General features: G+C 34.3%; 1 protein-coding gene across 1 annotated transcript in view; it reads right to left on the reverse strand.

The window, feature by feature from the left end:
- Window positions 1–26,736, reverse strand: part of ELP4 (elongator acetyltransferase complex subunit 4) — a 281,026-nt gene that overhangs the window by 247,442 nt on the left and 6,848 nt on the right. The window contains exons 2-3 of the mRNA XM_007497217.3: window positions 19,740–19,775; window positions 6,419–6,540 (exon numbers count right to left, since the gene is read on the reverse strand). Coding sequence (XP_007497279.3) covers window positions 6,419–6,540; window positions 19,740–19,775 — 158 coding nt within the window. The remainder of the gene's footprint in view (window positions 1–6,418; window positions 6,541–19,739; window positions 19,776–26,736) is intronic.

A 26,736-nucleotide genomic window follows, 5' to 3' on the forward strand; every position in this document is an offset into this window, starting at 1 on the left:
AAAGACAAGTTATTTGTTCAGGGTCACATAGTCATTAATATCCTAGAAAAGCAGGGCTTTTGGAAAACGGCATATTAAACATTCACACATTCAGGTGAATTGTTAAATTATGAAAAGGAGAGAATTCTATTTTATTTTCAGTAAGTCTTATAAAAGTCACTTGTGAGTAATTAAGCATTAAAGAAACAGTGATGACCTCCGCTCTTATTTTCCAAGAAAGTTTAAGGAAGTAAATGAAAAGAGGAAAAGACTTTCTAATTCTGATATACTGTCCACATGCATGTCTTTCTTATTTATGAGAACAGGCATCATCTCATGTTTTTATAACAAACCATCCTTTAAACTTCCTTATTTAGTCATGAACTATATTTCTTGTTGGTAAAATTATTTATGGATTCTTAGCCAGAAAAATATGTATTATGAGTATTTTGGGAAGAATGGTAATGAAGTTCAAAGCTTTATATTTTTAGCTAGAGAAGATTGCGTTTTCTACCTTGGGAATTTGTAAAAATGAAGTTTATCCTTTTGTCTATAATAAAACTTCACAGCTTTCCTATTTAACCTATGACCTTTGATGGTGTGTCCCCATTCTCTTTCCATGACATACTCTACTGTTTCATTTAATGGAATAATCACTCTTTGGGATTTGTAATTTTAGAATCATGATGTGTTTGCCCTTTAAGGAAATCAGGAAGAAGAAATATATTTTGAATATACTTAGTATATTACTTTGACTTTTAACAATGTTTCCTTTCAGATTATAAATTATTGAAATGCTATATATTTTTAAGGGTTTTTAGGGTGTTTTCCTCGTTTGAATTCTCTTGTTTATTTTTTTCAATGTCATGGTAATACAAGCTATTTTATACTGACATAGATGATTATTTTATATTCCAAATGAAATCATCTTTAGGTCTGGAATCCTAGAATTGATAAGATCTTAGGCAATTCGAGAAGTCAGTGTGGTATAATGAAAAAAATATTAGGCAAGGAATTGGAAAACCATGGTACCAATCTAAATCTGCCTGCCATTCACTAGCTGGGTGATCTTAGGCTAGTAACCTAACTCCTTTAGCTTTTCATTTTCTCATCAGCGCAACAAGGGCATGAGACTAGATAAAGTTTGGACTAATGATCTCTAAAGTCCCTTTCAGCTCTAAAACTCTATGATTCAAGCATCATTTCAGTCATAACTTTTTTTTTCCTAAAATGTGGGGCAGCTTTCTCCACATATGCCTTTGTTTTACTGACAATCCTTTGAATGCCAAGTATATTGAAAAAACAATGGCAGAAATCTCTTTGCTCTCTGCCCCCCCTTCAAAAGAGTAGACAGTTGCAGAATGATATTTTTCCTCCCTTGTATTTCTCTATCATGGCTGTGTTCATAGTTCATGCTGTATTTCCTTACTGGCAAATCAGGCACATGTCATCTTACAAACTTGGCCAAGAATGTAGGTCAGTGGAAACAGAGCTTTTTCTTAGACTTCAATTGCCAAAGAACTTCAACACTGTAACTACCACAGAAGGGTTCAGAATTTTAAATAAGCTCTCTCACAAGTGCCCTAAAAACAAGAATAAAACTCCAGGGTCAAACAGCCAGTTTCCGGAATTGGCTTAACAAGTACTGTAAACATGGAAAAGTATAAAGGCTGTCTAGTGCTCTCCAGCTCAGACTCAATGTCAGATGTTGAAATGGAGGAGAGCATTCTCAACAGCTCAGTCTCTGGTCAACCCGTGTCTTAAGTGCCCTAAAACCGAGCAGAAAAAGATGCTACATATGCAGTAGTTAAACTTACTGAATGGATTTTGGTCAAAGGTTGTACACTAAAAAAATAGCTGTGGCTTTTATAAATAATAAACATCACCAAAATTTTTTGATGTTGCAAAAAAGCTAGAAAGTGTGTGAAAAAAAATGGCTTCACTATAGAGTATAACATATTTAGGCTGGCTCTAAAAAATGACTAAGTAACAAAGTAAAAGGTTAAAATGTCTAGATATGATGTTGAAGTCATTATATGGCATGATGTAAGGAAGGGAGATCCTGGGATTACAATTTGAAGTTTGGTAATGGTTATATTATACTGTTTCCCAGCACAATATTCTTCCAGCCTATTGGCCCAGCCTCAGAGCTACAGCCAAACCAGCCTAATGGCTATGTTTTGAACTTGATATCCCAAGTCGTTATGCCTTTATTCAAGCTGTCTTCCATTAACCAACCAATCAAAACACATTTATTAAGTACTTTTTATATGCCAGAGATGCTAAAATTAAAAGCAAAGGCACAGCCTGTCCTCAAAGGCCTTACATTCAAATGAGGGAGAAGCATGTAATAAGTGTATACAAGATACATATGGCTTATATAGAAAGCAATTTTAAAGTGGAAAGCACTAGTATCTGGGGAAGGCTAGGAAAGGTCTTTTGAGCTTTGAGCTGAATCTGGAAGGAGACTAGAGTTTCTAAGATGGAGAACATTTGAAGAATAAAGTAAAACCAGTGCAAAGATATAGATACATAAGATGGAGCACAGTGTGTGCGAGATGTCAAGGACTTCAGGATGCTGGCATGAAGGAAGAGAGTTTCATTCCCTCCTCTTATTGGTATCCTTATTTTCCTTTAAGGCTTAGCTCAGGTACTATTTTCTATCCTAATCACCATAGTTTGAGATATTCTCTCCAACCAAAAATTATCTGATTACATCTTTTATTCCCCCAAGTAGACTACAACCACCTTGAGGGTAGGGATTTTTTTTTACTTTTTCCTGTTTTTGTCCAGTATTTACCAAAGGGTCTTGTACAAAGTAGACACTTCATTTCACACATCTCTTGAAAGGTATTGTTGAGAGAAACATATTTTCACTATCTTACAGTACTACCATGGAATTTCTACTTAAATGCATTAAATATGTGTCAATGGCCTTGAAAAACTTTTGATATCTCATAAATTTTATCCCAATAGACTATTAAATTTTATAAAGTATTTCAAATTGAGACTGGTAAGTGTAGTAAAATTCAATAACTGCTAGAGTATTATAGAATCAGAATATATAACATATATTCTATGATTCCTGGAAGAGTATGTTATTAATATATTGTAAAATCTGATTTTTATATTAAAGATATAAAATTCTGGTATAACTGATTTAAAATTTCAGATGTTTACTTAATATTTTCCTTGATTCTGAAAAACATTACAAAGTAAGTTTTACAATCAAGTTATACTTACAGCACGACTTATGGCAAACATATACTAAGTTTTTGTTTATACTTTTGAAAAGTAGTATCAAATCACCTAAAAGTCATGGTAACCTACTTCATTTTAATCATATTTGCAGTTAGACTTAGCACAACTAAAAAATGAAAAATATGGCAGCATATGCATAAGAAAATTAATCATAATTTTTTCCAAAAAATTTGGATGTTTTTGATTAGTGTCAAATTCATCTAACTTTTATTTTGATGAGTCAATAATATTAACAATATTCTACATTTATTCTCAATACCAATCCCAAATATATTCTAAAACAGCATGATTATGTTTAATTGTGCACATCATTAAGCTTCTTATTAACAACACAGAAACTCTAAGAAATAATATAAGGTCCTGGTATGTTTATCTTAGAATTATAATTGTAAATTATGGGGAAAAGAGTAAAAAAAAATTAACTGTTGTTTTCACTCACAAAGTTCATTTTAATGTAATATTTATTTGTTAATGAAATAACAGTTACACATTGATAAATTTAAAAGTATTCAAAAAGATGTAAGCAGCTATTACTATTTCTCTGAGACAGAATATAGTAGTTCCATGTCTATGGAGGGTTTTTATGAAATATACACTTAAGGGATCCATGAATATTCTCTTAGATAAAAGTATATTAAATGGAGGGAAAAAAGCTCAGCATATGTGTTTAAAATGCTTTTTAAAAACATCATGTATATTGTTCTATAGGATTTTCTACAGGGGTGTAATTTTTCAGTGTAACATCTTAATGCTGACTTCCTGAAGGAGCTTTGACTACAATAGGCATGAATATGTTTTCAAAGGATGATGGATAAATTGCTGGGTGGTAATATAATATATCTTAGGCAGCTGATGGGGCTTTTTATCCTCTACTTGTCTTTTAGTTATACACAGTTTTGAGATAATTATGGTCTATAAGATTGTCTTTTCCCCCTCCTTGTATCAGCAATATTTGTCATGGTTATAGGTTCAAGAAACTCCCAATCATATGTCATAAAATTAAAGCAGAGCAATTACTGGATTTCATTATTGCTCTATATTTGTAAACACTGCTAATGCCTCTGTTTTGGTCACTCATTTGCTAGAAAATTTGCATAATGTTAAGTTTCAAAATATGTTATTATTATTAGAATGTTGGATATATTGACACTGAGCATTTTAAGTAAGGTTATTAGTATAATATAGTTTTCTTACTATAGAATTGCCAGATTACATAAAGTTGCTAGTTTTTATCAAATTGACAGCTTACTAAACATTTTGGGATTACAGATTTAGACCTGAAAGTGATATTGGATGTTGCCTAGGTTTTTTTTTTTCAGATGATTAAACTGAGGCACAATAATGTTAAAGTGACTTGCTTGAGGTGATTCAAGGTAGGAAGCACAAGATGTGTGAGTCACAAAGGTTATGCTCAATCTAGAAGAGATGTTCATTTTATCTCCATTCTACAATAATTAAAGTTTTATCTGATCAGAATTTTCAATCAAATATTCCCCTCCGAAAACATTTAAGAACGCTTTAGGTGGGTTAGATTAAACTACATCAATCATATAGTTATATTTTTCTTATCCAGTGAAGACTGAAGCTCTGAATTTTTTTTTTTTGGTGACTGATGATATATTATTGTTCATAATTATTACAATACCCTCATTTAAAACATATTCATAAGGAAGCAAAAAATGTAAATATTGCCCATATAAAATTAAAAATTACTGTTTAGTATGAATATTGGTTGAGCTAACTAAAAGCTATACATTTTCAGAATAACAGCTTTATAATATGTAAGACAGTAATATGACTTTTAAATTATTTTTTAAAGTATATTAGTAGTATATGTAGAAACTTTTAATATTGATTAAATAATTTAAATTAATTTTAAATTTAAATGGATATAAGAAAATATATATAAGTCAATATATATATAAGTCAATAAGGATATAAGTCAAAAGAGGCAGTTTGGTACAGTGGGCTAAAGTCACATCTCTGCTTCTGATACATACTGGTTGTGTGAGTTTTAGCTTGTCAGGGCTTCAGGCAACACTCTAAGTTTACAAACTATGAAATAGTTGAAGTTATGCATAGGTTTCATTAAGGGGTTTCTTCACAAGGGTTTGCTTACTGGTGAAATCAGGCTAAAAATAAAAAGTCAAAAGGGATTTTTTTTTGGGGGGAGAGACAATGTCCAAGTACCATCATTTATATCCACAAAAGTTCAAGTCTACTTTACTGATTAGAAAACTTAGTGGCACCAAGTGTATTTTTTTGACAAGTAGAAAACTGTCATTTAAGTGAAATTTTCTAATTAAATATGAACATCTTTCAAACTGCATGTTGTAAACAGAACAAATAAAACAGAACAAATAAAAACTTCCAAATGCAATAGTGTATCTTTTATGTTACATAAAGGAAACTCACTATTAGATTTTCGTGGTAGCAATTACATCATGCCATCAGGAATACATTCTAAGTGCACAAGATAAAACATAATAGGCATAATGGCAGCAGAACATATTCTTAGGCAAAAGGCATCTGTTAATTCAAGTAAAAGGATTCCTCAATAATAAAATAAGAGGACTACCAACATGAAAGTTGTTGCATAAGCTGGTAAATTTCTGACTGCTTCAAATGTACAGGCTGCTCTTGATAAAGAAAATCTGATTAAATTTTGTGAAACTCATTCAGTTACTATAGTATCAAGGAAAATTATAAAAATGTCAAATGTGTGAGTAAAATGGAGAAAGGAATAATTGAACAATACAGAAAAGAAAACAGAAAAGTTAAGCTATTGAAATATTTTTGTAGTGCCTATGTATTTTATATGATTTTTTATTAGTAAAAAACACACCCAAGTATACTAAACACACACACATACATATATACGCACATGCATATTTGTATATATATATGTGTGTGTGTGTGTATCTATCTATCTATATATTTTAAACAATCAATATGGTAGCAGTAAAGAGATATTCAGAGAACATGAGTTACAGGATCTGGCTGGCTACTAACTAGTTGTGTAGTCTTGACAATTTGCCAACTTTCCTGGCTTTTCTACTCCTAGTAGGTCTAAACCTAGATTGAACTATAAAGCGTTAATTAAAAAAATTCATGTGCTCAAAGAAATACACACACATACTCTTCATAATTTCATGCATTACAGAAGTATTTCCCATACCTGTAAAATGTCACCAGGGTCTTCTTTAGCAGAGGCGACCAACAAAGTATGTCCACAAACTATTCCCTCGGCCAAGAAATACTTGAAGATCAAACTGGAGTAAATATTGTATTTATCTTCTTCTGTAAAATAAATAAATGAATAGTTTTAGAACATGTAGAATATTATATACTCATATTATGAGGTAGGTATTATACTCCTCAATCAAAAATCATAAAAAAATTATCCAACTTTTTCCTTTGACAAAAAATAATTTAAGAACAATTCCTTTCAACTAGTATTTGTTAAGTACCTACTACATGCCAAGCACTACAGATACTAATTAGAAAGCTAAATAATATCTGTCATCAATGAGCTTACAATTTTACTTTGGGGAAATTTCAGACATTTCCTTTTAGTTTGTGAGATCCTTGAGGCAAGGACTGCAGTTTGCCACTTTTTTTTTTATCCCTAAACATTTAGCACAGTGCCCAGCATATGGTAGTTTAAGAAATGCTTATTAATTGACTACTGAATGTACACAGAAAATTTAACAAAAGTTATATTATATGTATATATATATATATATATATATATATATATATATATATATATATATAATTTCTTGAACAATACTAGTATTTCTTAGGTCTAAAATATAAGACTTAATTTTTCAGATTCACAATGAAAAATGAATGGACATAGTCTAATGTTAAATACTACATATGAGTTTCTTTTATTTTCGTGTCTTTGGGTCTAAGAATTCCTTTGATGCCTTAGAATCAAAGGGTTAGCATTGGAAGGGCTAGTCCAAGCCATTCATTTTACAATTGAGGAAAATGAGGCCCAGAGAAATGAAGGGACTTTCCCAAGTTCACATAGAAAGATAAGTGGCACATTTGGGATTTGGTACGTGAACTCCAAATCCTTTTTTTCTTTGCAATGTTCCATCCTAGACTCCAACAAGAATTGGCATGGGGGACTCAATTTGGTATAGAACCAATTTTTAAAATGGTTTTCTTTGTTGCTTCTCTTTTATTTGACATACTTTTTGTTTCCCCCAAAGGATCTTAATAGTCGAATAAAAAGGGATCAAATCACTTTGCCAATGGAGAGAGCAAATGATCCCTTTTACTTGACCCACCAAGCAGAGGTTCTATTTTTGGCAAGTTAATGACCACAGGATAAAGTATCATGATTTCTTTCCATTAAATGGATGATTTCCAAAGAGTATTTATTGCATTTTAACACAATTCTTGTCTTTCAACATAGTATGAAGCAGAAAAATATATGAACTTGGAATGCTCTACTTATAAGTTAAAACAGTCTCTTATTCCTTTTGATTTGACATTTTATTTTAGTTTTTCCTCTCCCCAGCCTCAAATCTTACCTCACACACATGCACACTTTGGTGGAAAAATCTATATGCATTTAAAAACAAAAAAAGTTTTACTGATATCTTCCCAATGGATTTTTAGAGGTAAAATCTGGTTACTTTGAGATAATATTAAAAATTAAGTTGCCTGGAGCAGCTAGGTGGCTCAATGGATGGAGAGTCTGGCTGAAGACAGGTCCTGGGTTTAAATCTAGCCTCAATACCTCCAGGATCTGTATCTCAAAGGGATCCAAGATAGGAGAAAAGAGCCTATTTGTACAAAAATATTTTTAGCAGCTTTTTTTATAGTGGAAAAGAATTGGAAACTGAGGAAACATCAATTGGGGAGTGGTCAAACAAGATGCAATACATGGTTATAATGGAATACTATTAAGTCATAAGAAGTGACAAATAGGATGAGTTCAGAAATATCTGGAAAGGATGATATGAACTGATGCAAAGTAAAGTGAGTAGAACTGGGAGAACACTATTGAACACAGTAACAGAAATATTATATGATGATCTACTGTAAAGGACTAAACTATTATCAGCAAAATAAGGTTCTAAGAAAAACCTAAGGGACTGATAATAAAAAAAAATGCTATCCACAGCTAAGTAAGTAACTGTTGGAATCTGATTGGAACTCAAAGCACATCATTTTTCACTTTATTTCGTTCATGAGTTTTTTATTTTATACGCAGTATGTCTTCTGTCATGGCATAAGGAATATATAATATGTATTTGCATAACAGTTCTGTTATGACCTATATCTGACTATTTTCCACCTTGGGAAGGTGGAGGGACAGGGAAGAAAGAATAAAATCTGATTCGCAAAAAAGCAGAAAATAATTGCCAAAAATTGTTTGTACATATAATTAAAAACATTTTTTAAGTAAAAAAAGGATGCTTTAGTTACCTCTATGTTACTCTCACCATTTATAGGTGGAACTGTCAGAAAAAGACAAAATATAGATAAATAAAGGACAAACAACAGTTTTGGTAAGTTCATTGACATCTGAAATGTATATTAAATTTATGTAATAATGAAAAATATTTGGATATTAAATACATGTACACAAGTCAATAAAACAGTGACTTTGATTGTTCTGGGGAAATTATGCAATACTTATAATGACCTTAAATTTCTGCCTTGTAAAAAAAAAAGTCTATCTTTTTTTTTTTAGCCCTTACCTTCTGCATGGGTTCCAAGGCAGAAGAGTGGTAAGGAGTAGGCAATGGGGGTTAAGTGATTTGCCTATCTAGGAAGTGTCTGAGGCCAGATTTGAACCCAGGACCTCCCATGTCTGGGCCTGACTCTCAATCCACTGAGCCACTCAGCTGCCCCCTAACTTTTTCAATCTTAGACTGGTTTAGTGGAGAGAGAACAAGCCTTAAGAGTATGGAAGATCTGGAACCGATTCCTACCTCTTAAAAAATTAGCTGTGGGATTTTAAGCAACTCTCTTAAATTTCTGGGATCTCAAATAACTAAGATTATTAAGCTATAGGTGAGTTACCAATCTGCATTGACGGAGATCATTCTTACACAAGAGAGTTCTTTACATTGATGAAATAAAGATCTGTATCCAAGACAAAACCTAAACAATTCTAATATGGTCTGTGGCTGTAAGTTATATTTCCAGAGATATAAAGGCACATGTAAATTGGAGCATGCTAGAATATCTCCATAAAGGATTACACAAAAGCAAGAGTGTAAAGAATGTTATCAGAGATCTATGACTGGAAAAGAAGGCGGGCTAGTCCTGAAACAAGGGAACACAGCTGATGGAGGAAGGCCTCCAGCACCTTATGTGAACCTTCTGAGGAGAATTTATGGGAGAATACACCTATAGGGTAAGTTGCCATCTGTAGCAGAGAGGGATTAGCCACATCCATGAAACCACAGGTTTGTCAAATAGAAACTAAGGCTGTGTGTAAATATATTACCCTTTCCAATCCTATTTAAGCCAATGTATTGTACCTCTATTTATTATTCAACTTCATCAGTGCCATTGACATGGGTAGTCTGTACACAGATACAGATCACAACTCTTCTATTTTTAGGGTAATAGTCATCTTAGAAGAAACAATATGACTGAATAAAGAGTCAGGAGGCTCTTCAGGTCAAGAGAGAATGGTATTTGAATATGGCCTTGGGCATCTCCTAGCTATGTAACCCTGGGCAAGACAGTTGATCTCTGCCTCAGTTTCCTCATCTATAAAATGTAGATGATAATGTCCTGGTATTTACTTCATAGGGCAGTTGTGAGGATCATCAAGTGAAATAGTCAATAAATGTGTTTTGGAAACTTAGAAAGATGTGTGTACAGTCAGTACACTAGCCTTATCCCAAAACCCAAATTACTTTTTATTTGCTCATCAAAATATATCCCTTTAACTGAATGTAAACACCTTGAAGGCTGGGACTATTTTGCTATCATTTTCATATCCATAGGGCCTTGAACGTAGTAGACATAATAAATATTTATTAAATTGAATTATTTTGATGCACTCCAAATGACAAAATTCACTGAGCTTGTGACCAGCTTCCAGGAGATAAGTTCCTCTGACTTTAGCTGGGACAGTACCCAGAAGGTGTATATTGTGTGCTGGTACCAAACTCAAAACCTTTCCAGTGTGACAGACTGAAAGGTTTATGTACCACTGGCATAACTTTCAATCAAAGCTTATTGATGAGGTATCTTACCATTTATGTGGCATTTGTGTGTAACTACAGTATTATAGTATCTTATAAACCTAAGGACAAGATTATAGTATCCTATAACTATAGACATTAAGGATAAGATACAAATTTGCTTTAGGAGAACTTTGATGTTGCATCCTGTTCTGAATAGGATTTTAAGAAATAATTAAGCAATCTTCTCATCTCTCAGGCTGTTGTTACTATACAGGTGTAGTTTTCCCAAACTATTGGTGAAGGCCTGTCTGATCTCTTTTCATATTTTCTTCAGGGAGGCTCTTGAGCATACCGTAAAGCAAGGAGTGGGGATGGGAGGAGAAAGCATTTATATAGCAGCTATTCTGTACTAAGCACTTTACAAATATTATCTCATTTGATCTTTGCAAGAACTCTGGGAGATAGGTGCTATTATTATCCTTATTTTATGGCTGAGGAAACTGAGGCAAACAGAGTTTAAGTGGCTTTCCCAGAGTCACATAACTAGTGAGGGTCTGAGGTCAAATTTGAATGCAGTTCTTCTTGACTCCAAGTCCAACAGTATATGCACCAGCTGCACTGCAGTTGCTAGTTAGAGCTCTAGTATCAAATATCAACTCTGTTCTAGGAAGTATTTAAAGCCCTTCACAAGCTTGCTACAGATTACCTTTTCAGGCTTAATAGTCATTATTCCTGTTCAGACCATCTGTGATTCAGTCACTGTCTTTCCCACCGGCATTGCCTTTATACAGGAGTTTCCTGTAGCTCCAGGTGCTTTCTCCTCACTTCTGCCTCCTAGCATTTCAAGCCTTCTTTAGTATTCCACTCTAAGGCCACCAAATCCCCAAGGGCTTTCCCGACACTGAGCTGCTCATAATATTGCCTCCCCTAGAAACTGCTTTATATTTATTTTGTTACAAGTTTAATAAGTATTAAGTTAACATGTGTGTTGTTCTTCCTCTTCCTCCCAGGGACCATTTCATCCTTTTCTCTTTATATTACCACACCTAGTTTGGTGTCTAGTACACAGTGGTTGTTTAACAAAGACTTCCTGATTGACTTGCTGGTAGATCATTAATACAAATATTTTAGAGTGGTGAGAATCAAAGCATATGGATCATATGGATAAAAGTAACAACCAGGAATGATCTTTTGGAATTTTCCTTCCTTCAATATGGTTTGAGAATAATCACTGAGGGCTGCTTCCAGGAGATTTCTTTTGATGGTTCAGGATCTTATTTCATTTTTTTAGATGCCCTACCACTTCCTTACACAGCATATTGATTATTGAGGTGGTGAAGTTCAAATGTGGGTTTTTCACTGTCATTACTGATCTGTTAGTGAAGTCCTTTTTAAGCACCTACAATATTCTGATAAGGACAGTGGAAGACTTGCATGATTCCCCATCATGCTCCTGACCTTCACTGACATCCCTGATTGCTCTAGGGAATCTTTGGCTGGCTCTCATGCTAAATATTGCCCAGTTTAGTTGACTGAACAACTACTTTTTAACTAGTTTGGTGAGGTAATTCTGTTTATACATCCTACTCAATCTTGCAAATGATCTTATTCTGATATACTGAGTCCCCAAAATCTACTTCACAAGAGCTAGTAACTGAAGAAGTAGTTTGGGGCTCTTCTGTCCTTCTTGTTGTAGTGTTTCTCAAGATTATATACTAAAATTATGTAAAGTTCCCTGGAAGATAACTATAGAGATAGGTTTGTTGAAAGATCTATTGAGTATTTTTACAACCTTTTTTTTTGGTGTCATGAACCCTTGTGGAGTTCAGAGAAGTCTATGAAATCATTATCAGAATAATGTTTTAACATGAATAAAATACTTAGGGCTACCAAGGTAATGCATTATATTGAAATAGATTCTTTATATGAGGGAATGTGCAACAGTCAGACATTTGTTCACCTATTAATTATGTTTAGGGAGGTAATATGAACTACTGAAAGGAGCACTGGGATGGGCAGATTCAACACCACATTCAACATTTACTATGTAAATCACAGGCAATTAACTGGATCATTGGTTTCTTTATCTATAAAATTATATGAACCTAAATCATCTAATATTTGGTGAATTTGACTCTCATGATTCCACTATGAACAATTCATTTACTCTAGTTAGGTTTGAGGTTCTTTGTCCATAAAATGAAGAAGTTGAAATAAACGACCTCTTTGGTCCCTTCTAGTTCTAGTAGTCTATCAATAACTTGCTGCCCTATTGAGATTATGCAATAAAAATCTTTACTATCTACTTAGTGAAGTCCCATAACTATGTATAACAATAACAAAAGATTAATTGAAGTGCCTGAATCTTACTTCCAAAGTCTATTCTATTTTCTTAGATTCTATAAATTTTTTGTTATTTGATTTGTTAGTGATCATAAGATTATTAAATTTAAGTCAGGGTTATTTTTTACACAGAAGTTAGGCCACAGTGTATCTTTCATGATCAATGATACAAATAAAATTACTAAATGGCCTTCAGTCTTATGTGGCATCCTTCATAGATAAAGTGAGAGAATAGTAAAATAGGGAGTAGAAAGTGTTAAAGAAGCACAATCTTCATTATCAAATTATCAATTTAATTGTTATTACTCTCAAACTGAGACCTTTATCCAATGACAAATGAGTTGATTATAACGAAACTACTAGATTCCCACCAAAGTTTTTGCTAAATATTAATTTAGGAGGCACAAAGAAACTATAGCTAAATGGAAAGACAGCTCATAGGATCTTCTTGAAAAGGCTTTGATAAAAAGGAATTATCAGAATTGGTTTTATCATGCTTGAAAGGCCAATAGGAAGGATTATTTCAAGGGGCACTTGAAATCTTTGTGATGGTGATAAGTATAAGCAAACAGATCACTATCAAGACAAAAAGGAGCTTTATGACCTATACTCATTTATTCCCATTTCTACAGAATTTTATGAGAATAAAATTTAATGATGTCTTATTTAATCATATCTTCAAAGCTTAGCACATAGTAAGTACTTGGTAAATATTCTTCCTCTCCTTCTCTCTTCTCTTCTCCTCTCCTCTTCTTTCTCTTTTCTCTTCACCTCTCCTCTCCTCTCCTTTCTCTCTTCTCTTCACCTCTCCTCTTCTTTCCATCTATCTAGCCATCCAATAATCTACATATGCTTTGAGGTTATACTTGAAAAACATTAATTTCACTTTAGACATGAAACGACTTGCTTGGGTAAGTTATGCAGTGCTTTGAAAGAACTCCAGCTCTCTCTAACACACACACACACACACACACACACACACACACACACACACACACACTACTTTAACATCAATTTTTTCTGGTAGAGTTGTATAATATATCACAGATATATGTTGCATATATATCATGATACATCACAGAATATGAAAAATTAAAACTGTGTGTCATTCAAAAGGCAATGGAGAGAGGCATGGTGGGACCGAGTAGGATGTCAAATATTCCTAATGAAGGCTTAAACAAGGAAGTGATGTGAAGGGTATCATAAAAAGATCTATGACCAAAAGAAGTAGGTCAGTTACTAGTAAAAGTTAAGGCTGACTAAAGGTTGTCTTTAGTGGTCCAGTGGAATGTAATACAATGTCATAAGATCTAGACTATGGCTGCTCTGGTAGAATGGAAGGATACTCTGTGAAGGAGTTATTAGGAAGTTCACTCTGACAAGATTTATGGTTCATTAAAGTATTTGGGTTAATAAAAGAAGAAAAGGTTTTATTAAATCACCTACACAGTAATATCTTCCTTATGTGCCATCACTGTGGAAGAAACTGTTCCACATTAACAAAACTCCTTTATTAGATTAGATTATCTTTTTTAAAAAAGTTTCATTAAAATGATTATTTATGGAAAATTTTCTAAAATATATTTCACGTTTCTCTAAACAAAATCATATTATGCTCCTTGGCATGAAGGTGACTCTGGATGCTCTAACCTATGCCAGATGAGTGAAAATTCTGATATATTTGATCGATGATGGAAAGCCAGGAGTGAGAGGATGGATGTTCCTGGCAATGGACTGTTGTCTACTTCTAGAACCTCCAGCTAGCTCAGTAAAGACAGGCTAAAATCAATAGGCTTGCCCCTTAAAGATGAATTTTCTAGCCAAAGTTCCCCTTACTACATAAAGAAAATGAACAAACAGCCTCTGTCTTGAATGCCCAATGTCTACTTCTGCAGATTCATAGAGGTAAAAAAAGGGGGTGATTGGCATGAAGAATCATCATTTTTTAATTGCCTGTAAACACTGTACATATTGGTATTTTTAAGTTATGAAATGCTGATCAATGATAAAAAAGAAATACATACTTTTTTCTTTTGGAAAATCTATGATCTTACTGACAGATCTATGATCTTACTGACATTGGGAACTCTTGGTGAAAAAAATCCTTCTTGTCTAGGGTTATACAGTATGTATGACAGTATATGACAGTGATGGCAAACATATGGAATGGGTGCCAAAAATGGCATGCAGAATGCTTTCTGTGGGCATGTGGCCACCTTCCCTCCCTCCCTCCCTCCCCCCTACTCCCCAGAGTTCATTATTATAAAGGCAGAGGGACTTGGGTAGAGCTGTTCCCCTCCCCCTCTCCACCATGCTTAATGACATTTTTTCATATCCCTGCCCTTCTTTCCAGCAGAACAATAGTAGCTAACAGTGGGTAAGATGGGTGGCTCACAGGTAGCAGAACTAGAGGGGAGAAGAGCATACTTGGGCCACTACCCTCCCTGTCTCTACACTTGGGGATGACATTCCTCATTTCATCTGCCCCTCTGCTCAGCAGCCCAATGAGAGGCCCTTTCTACCTCCCCTGTGTGGGGTAAGGAGGGGGGCATACCCAGCATATGTGGGGGAGGGGCGTGGCACAAGGTCTCTGGGGGGTGGGGTGGGGGAGGGACCTGGCACTCCATCTCTAAAAGATTTACTATCACTGATATATCATATGTGTCACAGATAAAATTTGAACCAAGGTCTACTGCCTCTCTACCACAATGCTTCTCAGTAAAACTATTATAGATAAAGAATTGTTACCAATTTTGACACTGTTGCTATAAGTGGGGAAAAAAAAGACTAAAGGAAATTGCTTCTAAATAGAAGAACTTGTTAAAGATTCTTGTTAAAGAGGCAAATAAGGGAGATGAAAGTTGTTTTATTCATGCATTTGAAAGCAATAAGAAACATCATTTTATGGGACATTTGGTAATCTCATATTGCAGTATTCATGGTAAATATTTGAGAAAGAGTGCCATGGTCTTATAAATGGAGCTTATGTACCAATAACTATTGTAGAAGATGTATTAAAGAAATTCTACAAGGAACTAAAGAAGAACATTCAAATTAAATCAGTGTTTGCCTTGGTATTTGGTGCCTACAATGCCAAGGTAGACAGAGGTAAGGAAGACAAGATTTTTTAATAAATATCATTCAAGATTCAGAAATAAGAGACGCTAAAGACTTGTAGGTTATATAGAAGTTTTACTTCGACACATCTTGAATATGTTTTTTAAGAATGTAATCAAAATGCACAAGACATCATGAACGCTGAAAAATATAAAAGACAAGAAATGACTGATTTGAATTGGACAAGTATCTGTCAAATATCTACAATGAGCCAGGAATTCTGTTATGTCCTGGGATATAGAGAAAAGGAAAGTCTTTCTTATCACTAAGAAGTTTATATTATATTGGAATATAAGGAAATTCTACTAATGTGAGTGATTTCTGATATTGCTATCAATATAATAAGATTATAGACACATTAGAACAAAGATGAACATTCAATCATATTCAACTGTAAACCTTAAAATTTCTTAGACTTATGAATGTTGGAAATTTCCCCATTGGGAAATTTCATACTTGAAAAATTTCCTACTGATAGTAAGAACTCTATTGGAATGTGAAACTCCTTGGAATGGAAGGATCCTTCTCCTCCCTACTTAAGACTACTTTAGGACAGAAACTTTTGCTAAACAATGGAAAGGGCTTTGAACTATGCTTAAGCATAGAACAGGAAGTTCTTTGAGTCATGATTGATTTTAGAATTGATACAATAGAGATACTTGGAATGACAGAACCAGGTCTTGGAACTTCCAATCTCCACCCTACTCAGAGTAACAGGATTTAGGAAGGGCTGCAGCAAAGATCAAGATTTAATTATTTGAGAATATGACCTTCAACAGACATGTGCAAAGGAAACAGACCTCTGGGAGGTCCTGGGTTAAGCTAGAGCCACCATTGGCACAGGGGAGACATCAATAGTGATTGGTAGATGTGAGAACTGAGGGGAGGGGACTTAGATGGTTTCCTTAAAGATAGCAGGGTCTGAGGACAGATGGAGGAGGTTTTGCTCTGAGAGGTTTTGCTCTGAGAGGTTTTGCTCTGAAGGAGTCTGAGAGGAGAGAGGTCATGGAGGGAGAGCTCCTGGAGAGATCTGAGAGGAGGGCTTGCTCTGAAGGAGGCTGGAGGTGGAGGCCCCTGAGACTGTTTCTCCATTTTGGTCACGTGAGTGATAGGGACTGATCTCTTTTCTTTGCCTCAGCTATCTAAGGGCTTGGGCCTTTGGCCCAGCCTAAGCAGAGGGGGTATTAAGCCCTATTCCCTTCTCTCCCCTTTCTCTCTCTCTCTCTCTCTCTCTCTCTCTCTCTCTCTCTCTCTCTCTCTCTCTCTCTCTCTCTCTCTCTCTCTCTTTCTCTCTCTCTCTCTCTCCCCCCCACCTCTCTCTATCTCTAATACCTTTCTTCCTCCTGTTTGTAATTAAAAACTCCATAAAAGGTTGACTGCTGACTTGAGTTTTCATTTAGGAATTACATAGCTGAATTCCTTGGTGACCTTAAATTAATATATATCAGTCTTTTAAAGTAATTTCCATATCACACAATAAAAAATAACTCTATCCTCACCTATTTAAATGAGTTTCATATGCTTAAAAATGGGAAAACAGACAGAGGAAAGGCCATCAATACCAACTGAAATAATCTCACATTGGCATTAAAAAAATAAATCAATTGTCAGAATGAGACCATAAGAGTCTAAAAACCATCTTACATGACAAACACATGGCCTTATCAACAAGCAGAATATAAAAATTTCACAATACAAAGGCATTTGGAAAGTCTTATTTAAAAAATGGATAGTAAAAATCTGTCAACAGGAAAGTCTCACAAAATAGTAAAAACCAAATAAAGGAAAACATGGTGAAATTTCCAAATAAAGAAAAGGAAGTCACCCCAAGGTCTTAAAACTATGAATATGGAAGAAATACATTAATTTAAGATGGAAAGATAACCAAATATTATTATAACAAATTCTTATCACTATCAAGGTCAATGAGCCACTATAGCTGGATTCTAACATAAGAGTTCTTGGACTCTAATGTTTACATAGAATGTCTGTAAGTCAGGCCACTTAGAATATTGCTGATTTTGTCTTATCTTAGAAGATAAAAGGGATAAGTCCTGATTGGGAGTTGGATAGGAGAAGGCTGGGAAACAATGGGTGCCATAATGTTGAAAGCAGGTAAGTATAGCAGGGTGTGGGGACTGAAGTTAGGAAGACCTTAATATAAATTCTATTTCAGTTACTTCTAAGCTATATAACATTGGCAAGTCAATTATCTCCCCAGGCTCAGTTTCCTCTTCTATAAGATAGGGGATTGGACATGATAGTTTCCAAAGTTCCTTCTAGATTTAAATATATGATCAAATGAATCTTTTAAGAAGAAAAAGCTGGAAATAGCACCAGAGAGAAAGAATATGAGGGAAAAAAATCAGATGGAGAAGACAAAGGGTACACAGACTCTATACAGGAAATGATTCACAAGGTATCTAAGGAGAGATACCAAAGACATAGGGGAAAGAACTCCATAAGACTTTATTATTTGGGAGAAAAACAGTGACAAAGAGAAAATCAATTAACTATCCTCATTTTTCCATATACATATTTTTGGGGGAATAAGTTATATATGAATTGAGGGAACTACAATGAACATATTAGAAAGGAATAGGCAACCTTTCATAAATACCATATATTATGGAAAGATAAGATCAAGAAGCACAAAGGATGAAAATGAGTAGATCTACAAAAGAAGCTTGTACCTCACTAATAAAATCATACACCCATTGAAGTACTGAAAATTGTGTAAAGAAAACTAAGAAGAAACAAATAAATTGACCTGCTCTTTGGCAAACATTATGACCTTAATTGATGACAGACATAGAAGGAAAAAGTATTCAAGTTCAATTTTGCTTCTATTTATCAAGTTAGGATCATCAGTGTTTCCTATCCTTATAAGAAGTCAAACAGACAATAGATGTTTATCAGCTAGGTACAATGTAGAAAGCTTTCCCCCAGTGTGTGAAAGGCCAGAACAGGTGGCTAATTCCAAGATTCCATGTGTACAATTATAAAAAAGGGCAGATCTTAAGCAGTAGTCTCATCAATAAAAGTCTAACTCAATATTAATTAATGAATTTCCAAATTATTCTTCTATCTCTTTAGTTATTAGAAAACAAAGTAATAATGTCTAAAACTGGATTATTTATGATAGCAAAATTTCAAAATTCATCCAATCAGTTGGCTACTATATTATATATCTTACTTAAAATTTTAAATATTATTTATTAAGATATCAAAATACTAATTGATTTTTAAACTTATTTAAACTATTTTAGAGTGAAATATAATACATATTTTTAAAATTTCACTGATCAAAGTAAGGGCATTAAATTTTGATGTAGTTGTCTAGTTTAATCCCTTTAGGTGGATACTTCTGAATTGAATTAATTGAATAAATATGGAGCATCTATATTCAAGGCACTGTACAGGTTATAAGAATGAGTAAGATGTTTCTCCTTTTACAATGGAACTTGGATAAGAATACAACAATAGTGAGTAGTAATTAACTTTTTTTTTTTTTAGCATATGCCTTCTGTCCTAGAATTAACACTAAGTATTGATTCCAAGGCTGAAGAATGGTAAAAGACCAGGCAATTGGGGTTAAGTGACTTGCCTAGGATCACAAAGGAAGTATTTGAGGTCAAAATTTAACCTACAACCTCCCATTTCCAGGTCTGGCTCTCTATCTACTGAGATACCTCCTTTCCATATAATCAACTCTCTTAAGGTAATTCTTTATGCCAGATTTTATTTTATCTCATCAAGCCTTTAAGAAAAATTACAGAAGACTCAATAATGAAAGGACTTAGTTTTTTAAATTGTATCCAATAAAGTGGGGGAGGAATGGCATAATTCAATCATATAAGCTATACGAACCAATTAGAAGCAGTGTTCCAACAGCTAAACCACCACCTGGAAATGAAACAGAATCAATAAAGAAAATTAGTCTACCTTTTTCATATTGTCTTTCATGTGCAAGTAAGATTTTATCAAGGACAGGTGATACAATAAATTTAAAACTGGTTTTGTGAACAACATTTTAATTACCTTTGTGATACTTTTATTCAATGCACTATTATGAAATAATTATATATTCTATGTAATTACACACTACACATTACAATTAGTTTCATAATATCCTGTACTATCCTCCTTTCTCTAGCAATAGGACCATGCTGTGATCAACATAACTGTGGTTAAGCTTTCCAATAATGTTATATTTAGCATTAGTTAATAAACTAACTCAGTAGCCAAGATTTAAAAGTTCATGGTACTGTAACAGTGACATCCGTATACTGAGCAAAGAAAGATTATTGGTATAGAAATTTCACTTTGATATGTGTTCTCATATTTAACAAGCCTTAGCAAAAGGAATAATTAAAAATAATTATCTATTTTTTCTCTTTAGACACAGTTTTAAACCTACTAACCACTCTACTAAAATATTAAGGCCTAAGTACATTTAACATTAATTTCATTCAAAATAACAATGATAAAATATCAAAATTTTTATCAAAAGTCAACAGGAAATTTTATTTTAAAACACAAAAGAGAATAGGTAGTTTTCAGTTAAAGAAATCAAAACTATCAATAAACACATGAAAAAAGTGTTCTAAATCTCTCATAACCAGAGAAATGCAAATCAAAACAACACTGAGTTACTACCTCACACCTAGCAGATTGGCCAATAAAGGAAAATAATAAATTTGGAGGGGTTTGTAGCAAAATTGGGAAACTACAATTGCTAGAGGAGTTGTGAATTAATTCAGCCATTCTGGAAGGCAAAATGGAATTATGTGCAAAGGGCTTTAAAAAAATGCATACACTTTGATCCAGCCATTCCACTATTAGGTTTGTACCCCAAAGGAAAAATACTTGTAAAAAATATTCATAACTGCACTCTTTGTGCTAAAAAAAAAAACTGGAAAATGAAGGATTTTCCCTCGTTTGGGGAATGGCTGAACAAACTGTGGTATATGATGGTGATGAAATACTATTTTGCTGTAAGGATTGGTGATCTGGAGAATTTCCATATGAACTGGGAGAATATCAATGAACTGATACAGAGTGAAATGAGCAGAACCAGGAAAACATTGTACACAGAATATAAAACATTGTAGAACAATCCAATGTAATGGAATTTCCTATTAGTAGCAATGCAACAAGCCAGGACACTCCCGAAGGACTTATGGGAAAGAATGCTATCTACATTGAGAAAAAGAACTATGGGAGTAGAAATGCAAAAGCAAAACATATGACATCACTTATCACATGTATATATGAGTATGTGATTTGGGGCTTAGGCTTTTAAAAATTGCTCTATAGCAAAAATGAATAATATGAAAATAGGTATCAAGTGATAATATTTGTAAAACCCAGTGGAATTGCTTGTCAGTTCTGGGAAGGGGAGGAAAGAAAGAGAGGGAAAGAGCATGAATCCTGGAAACAAGGAAAAATATTAAAAAAAAAATTTAATGAAATAAAAATAAATAAAAAAGACCACTCCAAAAAAATACCACCATGGATGACAACAAGCTAATAAATACAAGGAACGGACTAAAATTTTTAAAGTGATTTACGATTTATGATACAATTTCCCCAATGACCCTATGAAGTAAACCATGTAAGAATATCATCATATAGCCAAAGAAGCTAGTGGAAAGAGTACTAGATTCAGGAATATTCAGGTTCAAAATTAGGTGTGGAAATATGAACAAATTTACTTAACCTTTCTGAGTCTCTATTTCCTTAACTGTAAAATAGAGATAATAATATCACCTACTACTGCAGAATTGTTGTGATATCAAATGAGAGAATATATGTTTTGTGATCCTCAAGTTCTAGATGAAAGTTATTGCAAGGTAATATCTGATAGTTTATTTCATTGAAAAGCTCACTAAAAAATTGGAATACAATTAGGCATAAAAACAGATTAATAATTATATTTTCAGTTACCATTTACTATAAAACTAATAGATATTTCATGGAATTTAGAACAGAAAGAATGTTAAAGATCCTGTAGTGAGGTGTAATCTCTTCATTTTAATGATGAGGAATAAAAAACTGAAAAGTTGAGTGATTTGCTCAATAGAGAATAAATAGCAAAGTCAGGATTCAAATTCTATTCTTATGACTCTAACCAGAGTTTTCCTATAATTTCAAAAGCTATCCAATGTTTTCATAACCTACTGTGTAGACATATCATGACAACAGTTGACAGAATAGTATCATAGGAGTTATTTTCCTCCCAAAGTTATAATGTGAACATTATATAGGTCACCTAAAAGTACTTTCATGAAGTTAATATTTTTACTATATAAGATATTATGGCAAAACTTTGCAAGGTAAACTAAGTTATGATTCTGCCATCATTTAACTTCCAGTGGAATAATCATGTTGGGTAATATATCTGATTTGGGGACAGAATATTTAAGTTAAATTAACTATGAGTGGTGAAATAAATTACTACTAGACTACCAAGAGCAGATATAATTTAGGAGAAAGGAGCAAACAAACAAAAGAAATGACTGCTCTTCTGAGCAGACATTTCTCAAAAGAATTTGACATAATCATTCAAAATTGAAATATATTCCTCTTTCCATTTTTCAATTTGCATGTTTTGTTTACCTGGTTTAGTTATTAAGCTAAATATATATGTATATATAATATATATTATATAATATCAGGTATTATTTATGTATCTTTTTCTCTTTAGAATTGGCAAAAAAAAAAGTAATAAAAGCACTTCAATCATGCCAAGACACAAATGGCAAAAAATCCTTTTAACTATTGCTTAAACTAATGGATACACTAACAAACTAAGCAACAGTAATGATGAGTGATCCCAAAAGGGATACTTTTATCAACATGTGAGTTCTAACAAAAATTTTATTTTAAAAGAAATATTTTATTCACTCAAAAATAGGTTTTAATATTTTAATAAGCACAAAGCCTGTGCAGCAAAGAATAGTTTAATATTGTTCTCCTAACATATTCCAGAAAAGGTGACGAAATGTGGCTAATTAACCAAATTCCTCCGGGTTTATATTCCTATATCCTGTGATTAATTCTGTAATTAATTTAATTATAGATGCTAGATATTTATTGGAGAAGTAAAGAAACTTGAATGTTAACAGTTAGATCATGAAAAAAATACTAGTAATTGGTAACTATGTCTCTCTTTTATGATCATTTGACAAATAAGATAATTCTTTAACTGTTTACTAATTATATTTTAAATGATCATTTCTGGACCTATTAGCATTACCAATTGTATCTTTTCCAAAGGAGAGCCAACTGGGCAACTTTTGGGCAATAAAGCCAAATAGAGAAGGTAGTATATAACTGAGGCAATAAGGCAACCTTTTACTTAATTACTCTGATAAATTCTAACAAAGAAATACTCAATTAAAACCTTACAATTTTACAACTAGAAAGTTTGGAACTTTTCAATGTAACTCAGGCTTGCTCTGTTTGATTTTTGAAGGATGAACGAGAGGTCTTCACGTAGATGATGGATAACCCCATAGTAGAAATGCTGAGTTGCAGATTCTTTTTCTGCTGTGAGTTAAATTCAATTGGCTCTGAGAAACCTTCTAACTAAGTGCCTATTATATTCCAGGTACTATGATAGTCTTTAAGGATACAAAGGCAAAAATGAAGCAATTCTTGCCTCTCAAGAACTTTATACTACAAAAATATTCATAGCTGCGCTCTTTGTGGTGGCCAAAAATTGGAAAATGAGGGGATGCCCTTCAATTGGGGAATGGCTGAACAAATTGTGGTATATGTTGGTGATGGAATACTATTGTGCTAAAAGGAATAATAAAGTGGAGGAATTCCATGGAGACTGGAACAACCTCCAGGAAGTGATGCAGAGCGAAAGGAGCAGAACCAGGAAAACATTATACACAGAGACTGATACATTGTGGTACAATCGAAGGTGATGGACTTCTCCATTAGTATCAATGCAATTTCCCTGAACAATCTGCAGGGATCTAAAAAAAAATACTACCCACAAGCAGAGGATAAACTGTGGGAGTAAAAACACCGCTGAAAAGCAACTGCTTGACTACAGGGTTGGAGGAGATAAGACTGAGGAGAGACTCTAAATGAACACTATAATGCAAACTCCAACAACAGGGAAATGGGTTCGAGTCAAGAACACATGTGATAACCAGTGGAGTCATGGGTCGGCTATGGGAGAGGGAAAGGCGGGGGGGGGGGGGGGGGGGGGGGAGGGAGGGGAAGGGGAGGGGAGGAAAAGAAAACGATCTTTGTTTCCAGTGAATAATGTATGAAAACGACCAAATAAAATAATATTTAAAAAAAAAAAAAGAACTTTATACTGCATTGGGGGAAACAACATGTAAATAAGTGAATGTAGGATATTATATATACATATATATATCAATGTTATATATTAATACTAGGTATGTGTTAGATTAATACTATATATTAATATATTACATATACATATATGCACACATACAGATAAATATCATAAATGTACAATAAAATGAGGAAAGAGCACTAAGAGGGAATCAGGAAAAGCCTCTTGTAGGAGGTTGTACTTTAGCTAATCTTTGAAAGATCTAGGGTTCTAAGAATCAGAGATTAGGAGGGAGAACATTTTGGGCATGGAAAACTTGATTAACTGTACAGTCGCTATAGACTGAATGTTTGGCTGGAGTGTAGAGAGCATAAGGGAGAATGTTTATGTGATCATCCTGAAAGGTGGGCAATAAAGTACTTTAAAAAGAGAGGAGCACTATTTTAGGAATATTAATTTGGCAGCTGTGTAAAATCTGAATGAGAGGGAAAACTAGACACAAATAAATTAAGAGGTTATTCTAGTAGTCCAGATCAAATTATGAGAGTCCAGATAAAAGGTAGTTGTGGTTTAAAAAAATAAAAATATGGATGTGAGATACCCTGTGGTTGGATCAATAAGACTGGCAATAAAACGTGGGGGATGTACATGTATGTGAATGAATGTAAATCCTTGTCAAGTCATAGGTCAGTGCTGGTGATCCCATGATATAGGTGGAAAAGATGGCACACACAGAGCTTTCTGTGGGCATGTGAGCCACTCAGCCTGCTCTTCTCCGAATTCCTCTCCCTCCCCTCACCTGAGTTTATTACAAGAAAAGCAGAGGGTCTCAGGTGGAGCTGCTCCTTTCCCCCTCTCCACCATGCCTGGATGACATTTTTTCACATCATTTGCCCCTCTGCCCACCAGCCCAATAGGAGCCCACATAGGGTAAGGAGGGCAGCTCATAGGCAGCAGAGTTGAAGGGGATCAGAACACTAGAACTCTTCCCCTTCTCTATACTCACCTCTCATCACCCACCCTTCTGCTCAGCAGCCCAATGGGAGTGCTTTCTTCCTCCCCTGTCTGGGGTAAGGAGGGGGGTGCAGCATGGCACTCAGATGTCTGGTGGAGGGCTGGCACTGCACTCAGTCTAGGGGGTAAGGTGAGGGTGGGGCCTGGTACTCCATCTCTAAAAGGTTCACCATTACCACCCTAGGTTAAAATCCAAGATGACAGGAAGAATGAGGAAGGGAATTGGGCAGGGGGAGAGAGTAGGGTGTGAGATATCATTTTTTACACATGCTAAGTTTGAGATTTTTATGGGACATCCAGGTGGAGATGTCAAGCAGGACTGGAACTCAAGGTAGAGATGAGGGCTATGTATCTATGTGTATGTGCACATGCATGCATACTTACACCAGTGTATATACCCTCACACATAAGCCATTTATAAAAATGTCATCTTCATGGAAATGATAATTGAATTCATCGCATTTCATGAGAACATTAAGAGTAGAGGGTGGAAAGGATAAAGCCCTGGGATATGTCCATGCAGAGGGAGATAGATATGGATAATATGCAAAAGATCCTGAGGGCCAGTCTAACTGGAAAACAGAGAACCACAACAGAAAGCTATTGTGAAAATCCAGCAACAGAGTATGTACAGAAAATGGGTGAAAGAAGGTTATCCAGAAAGTATGTTTTCAGTGCCATGTACTTCAGGGAAGTGAAGAATAAGATGTAAGAAAAGGCTACTGGATTTATCAATAAAGATCATAATGACCTCATTGAGGAGCAGATGGATTTTGGTTTTAGGAATTCGCCTGTCAAAGGGAAGACACATAGGAAAAATAACTTGAAGGGTTAATTGATTCAATTAAAGTTTTTGTAAAGGTGGGAAAGACATAGGCGAATTTGGAAATGGTAGCTTTGGAGAGAAGAGGGGTGGCAAGGAACTCGGGGACATGAGGATCAAAGACCAAAGTAAGGGTTGGCACTGGCATGGAGAGGGCTAATTTTTTTCTCCCAACCTCAAGGGAAAAAAAATTTGCTGAGGTGAAGTGTGGAAGTGGCAGTGAGGAAAAGAGACCTCCCAATTATTTTCAGCAGAGCATGTTGAAATTCTCTTCCAAAAGGGTGGGTTTAGAAGGCTTTCAAAGAGATTTGGAATAGATGATAGAAGTAGTATGGCAGCCTACATTAAAGAAGAAAAGGACTGGCATTGTAGCAGGTCTAGGAGAGATAAAAAAACTAATTTGTACCCACCCAACAGTCAACCTGATTCTGGGATAGTGAATAATAAACCTGAGGGAAAAAAAGTGAGGAAATGTATGATGTAATTTATCTAACACTGGACTTACATTTTAAATCCCCCTTGTCAACATTTAATAGTTGCACTACTATTGGCAAATCTCAGCTTTTCTCAGCCTTAGTTTCCCATTCTTTAAACTAGGGATATCTGTAGTAGTTACCTCACAAGTGAGGGTCAAAGGATATGCTGAAATATTGAAAGCCCTTTGCAAACCCTCAAGTGCTATGCTAGCAAGACTTTTTTCTCTT

This window comes from Monodelphis domestica, chromosome 6 (genome assembly GCF_027887165.1).
Source record: "Monodelphis domestica isolate mMonDom1 chromosome 6, mMonDom1.pri, whole genome shotgun sequence".
Classification (NCBI taxonomy): domain Eukaryota; kingdom Metazoa; phylum Chordata; class Mammalia; order Didelphimorphia; family Didelphidae; genus Monodelphis; species Monodelphis domestica.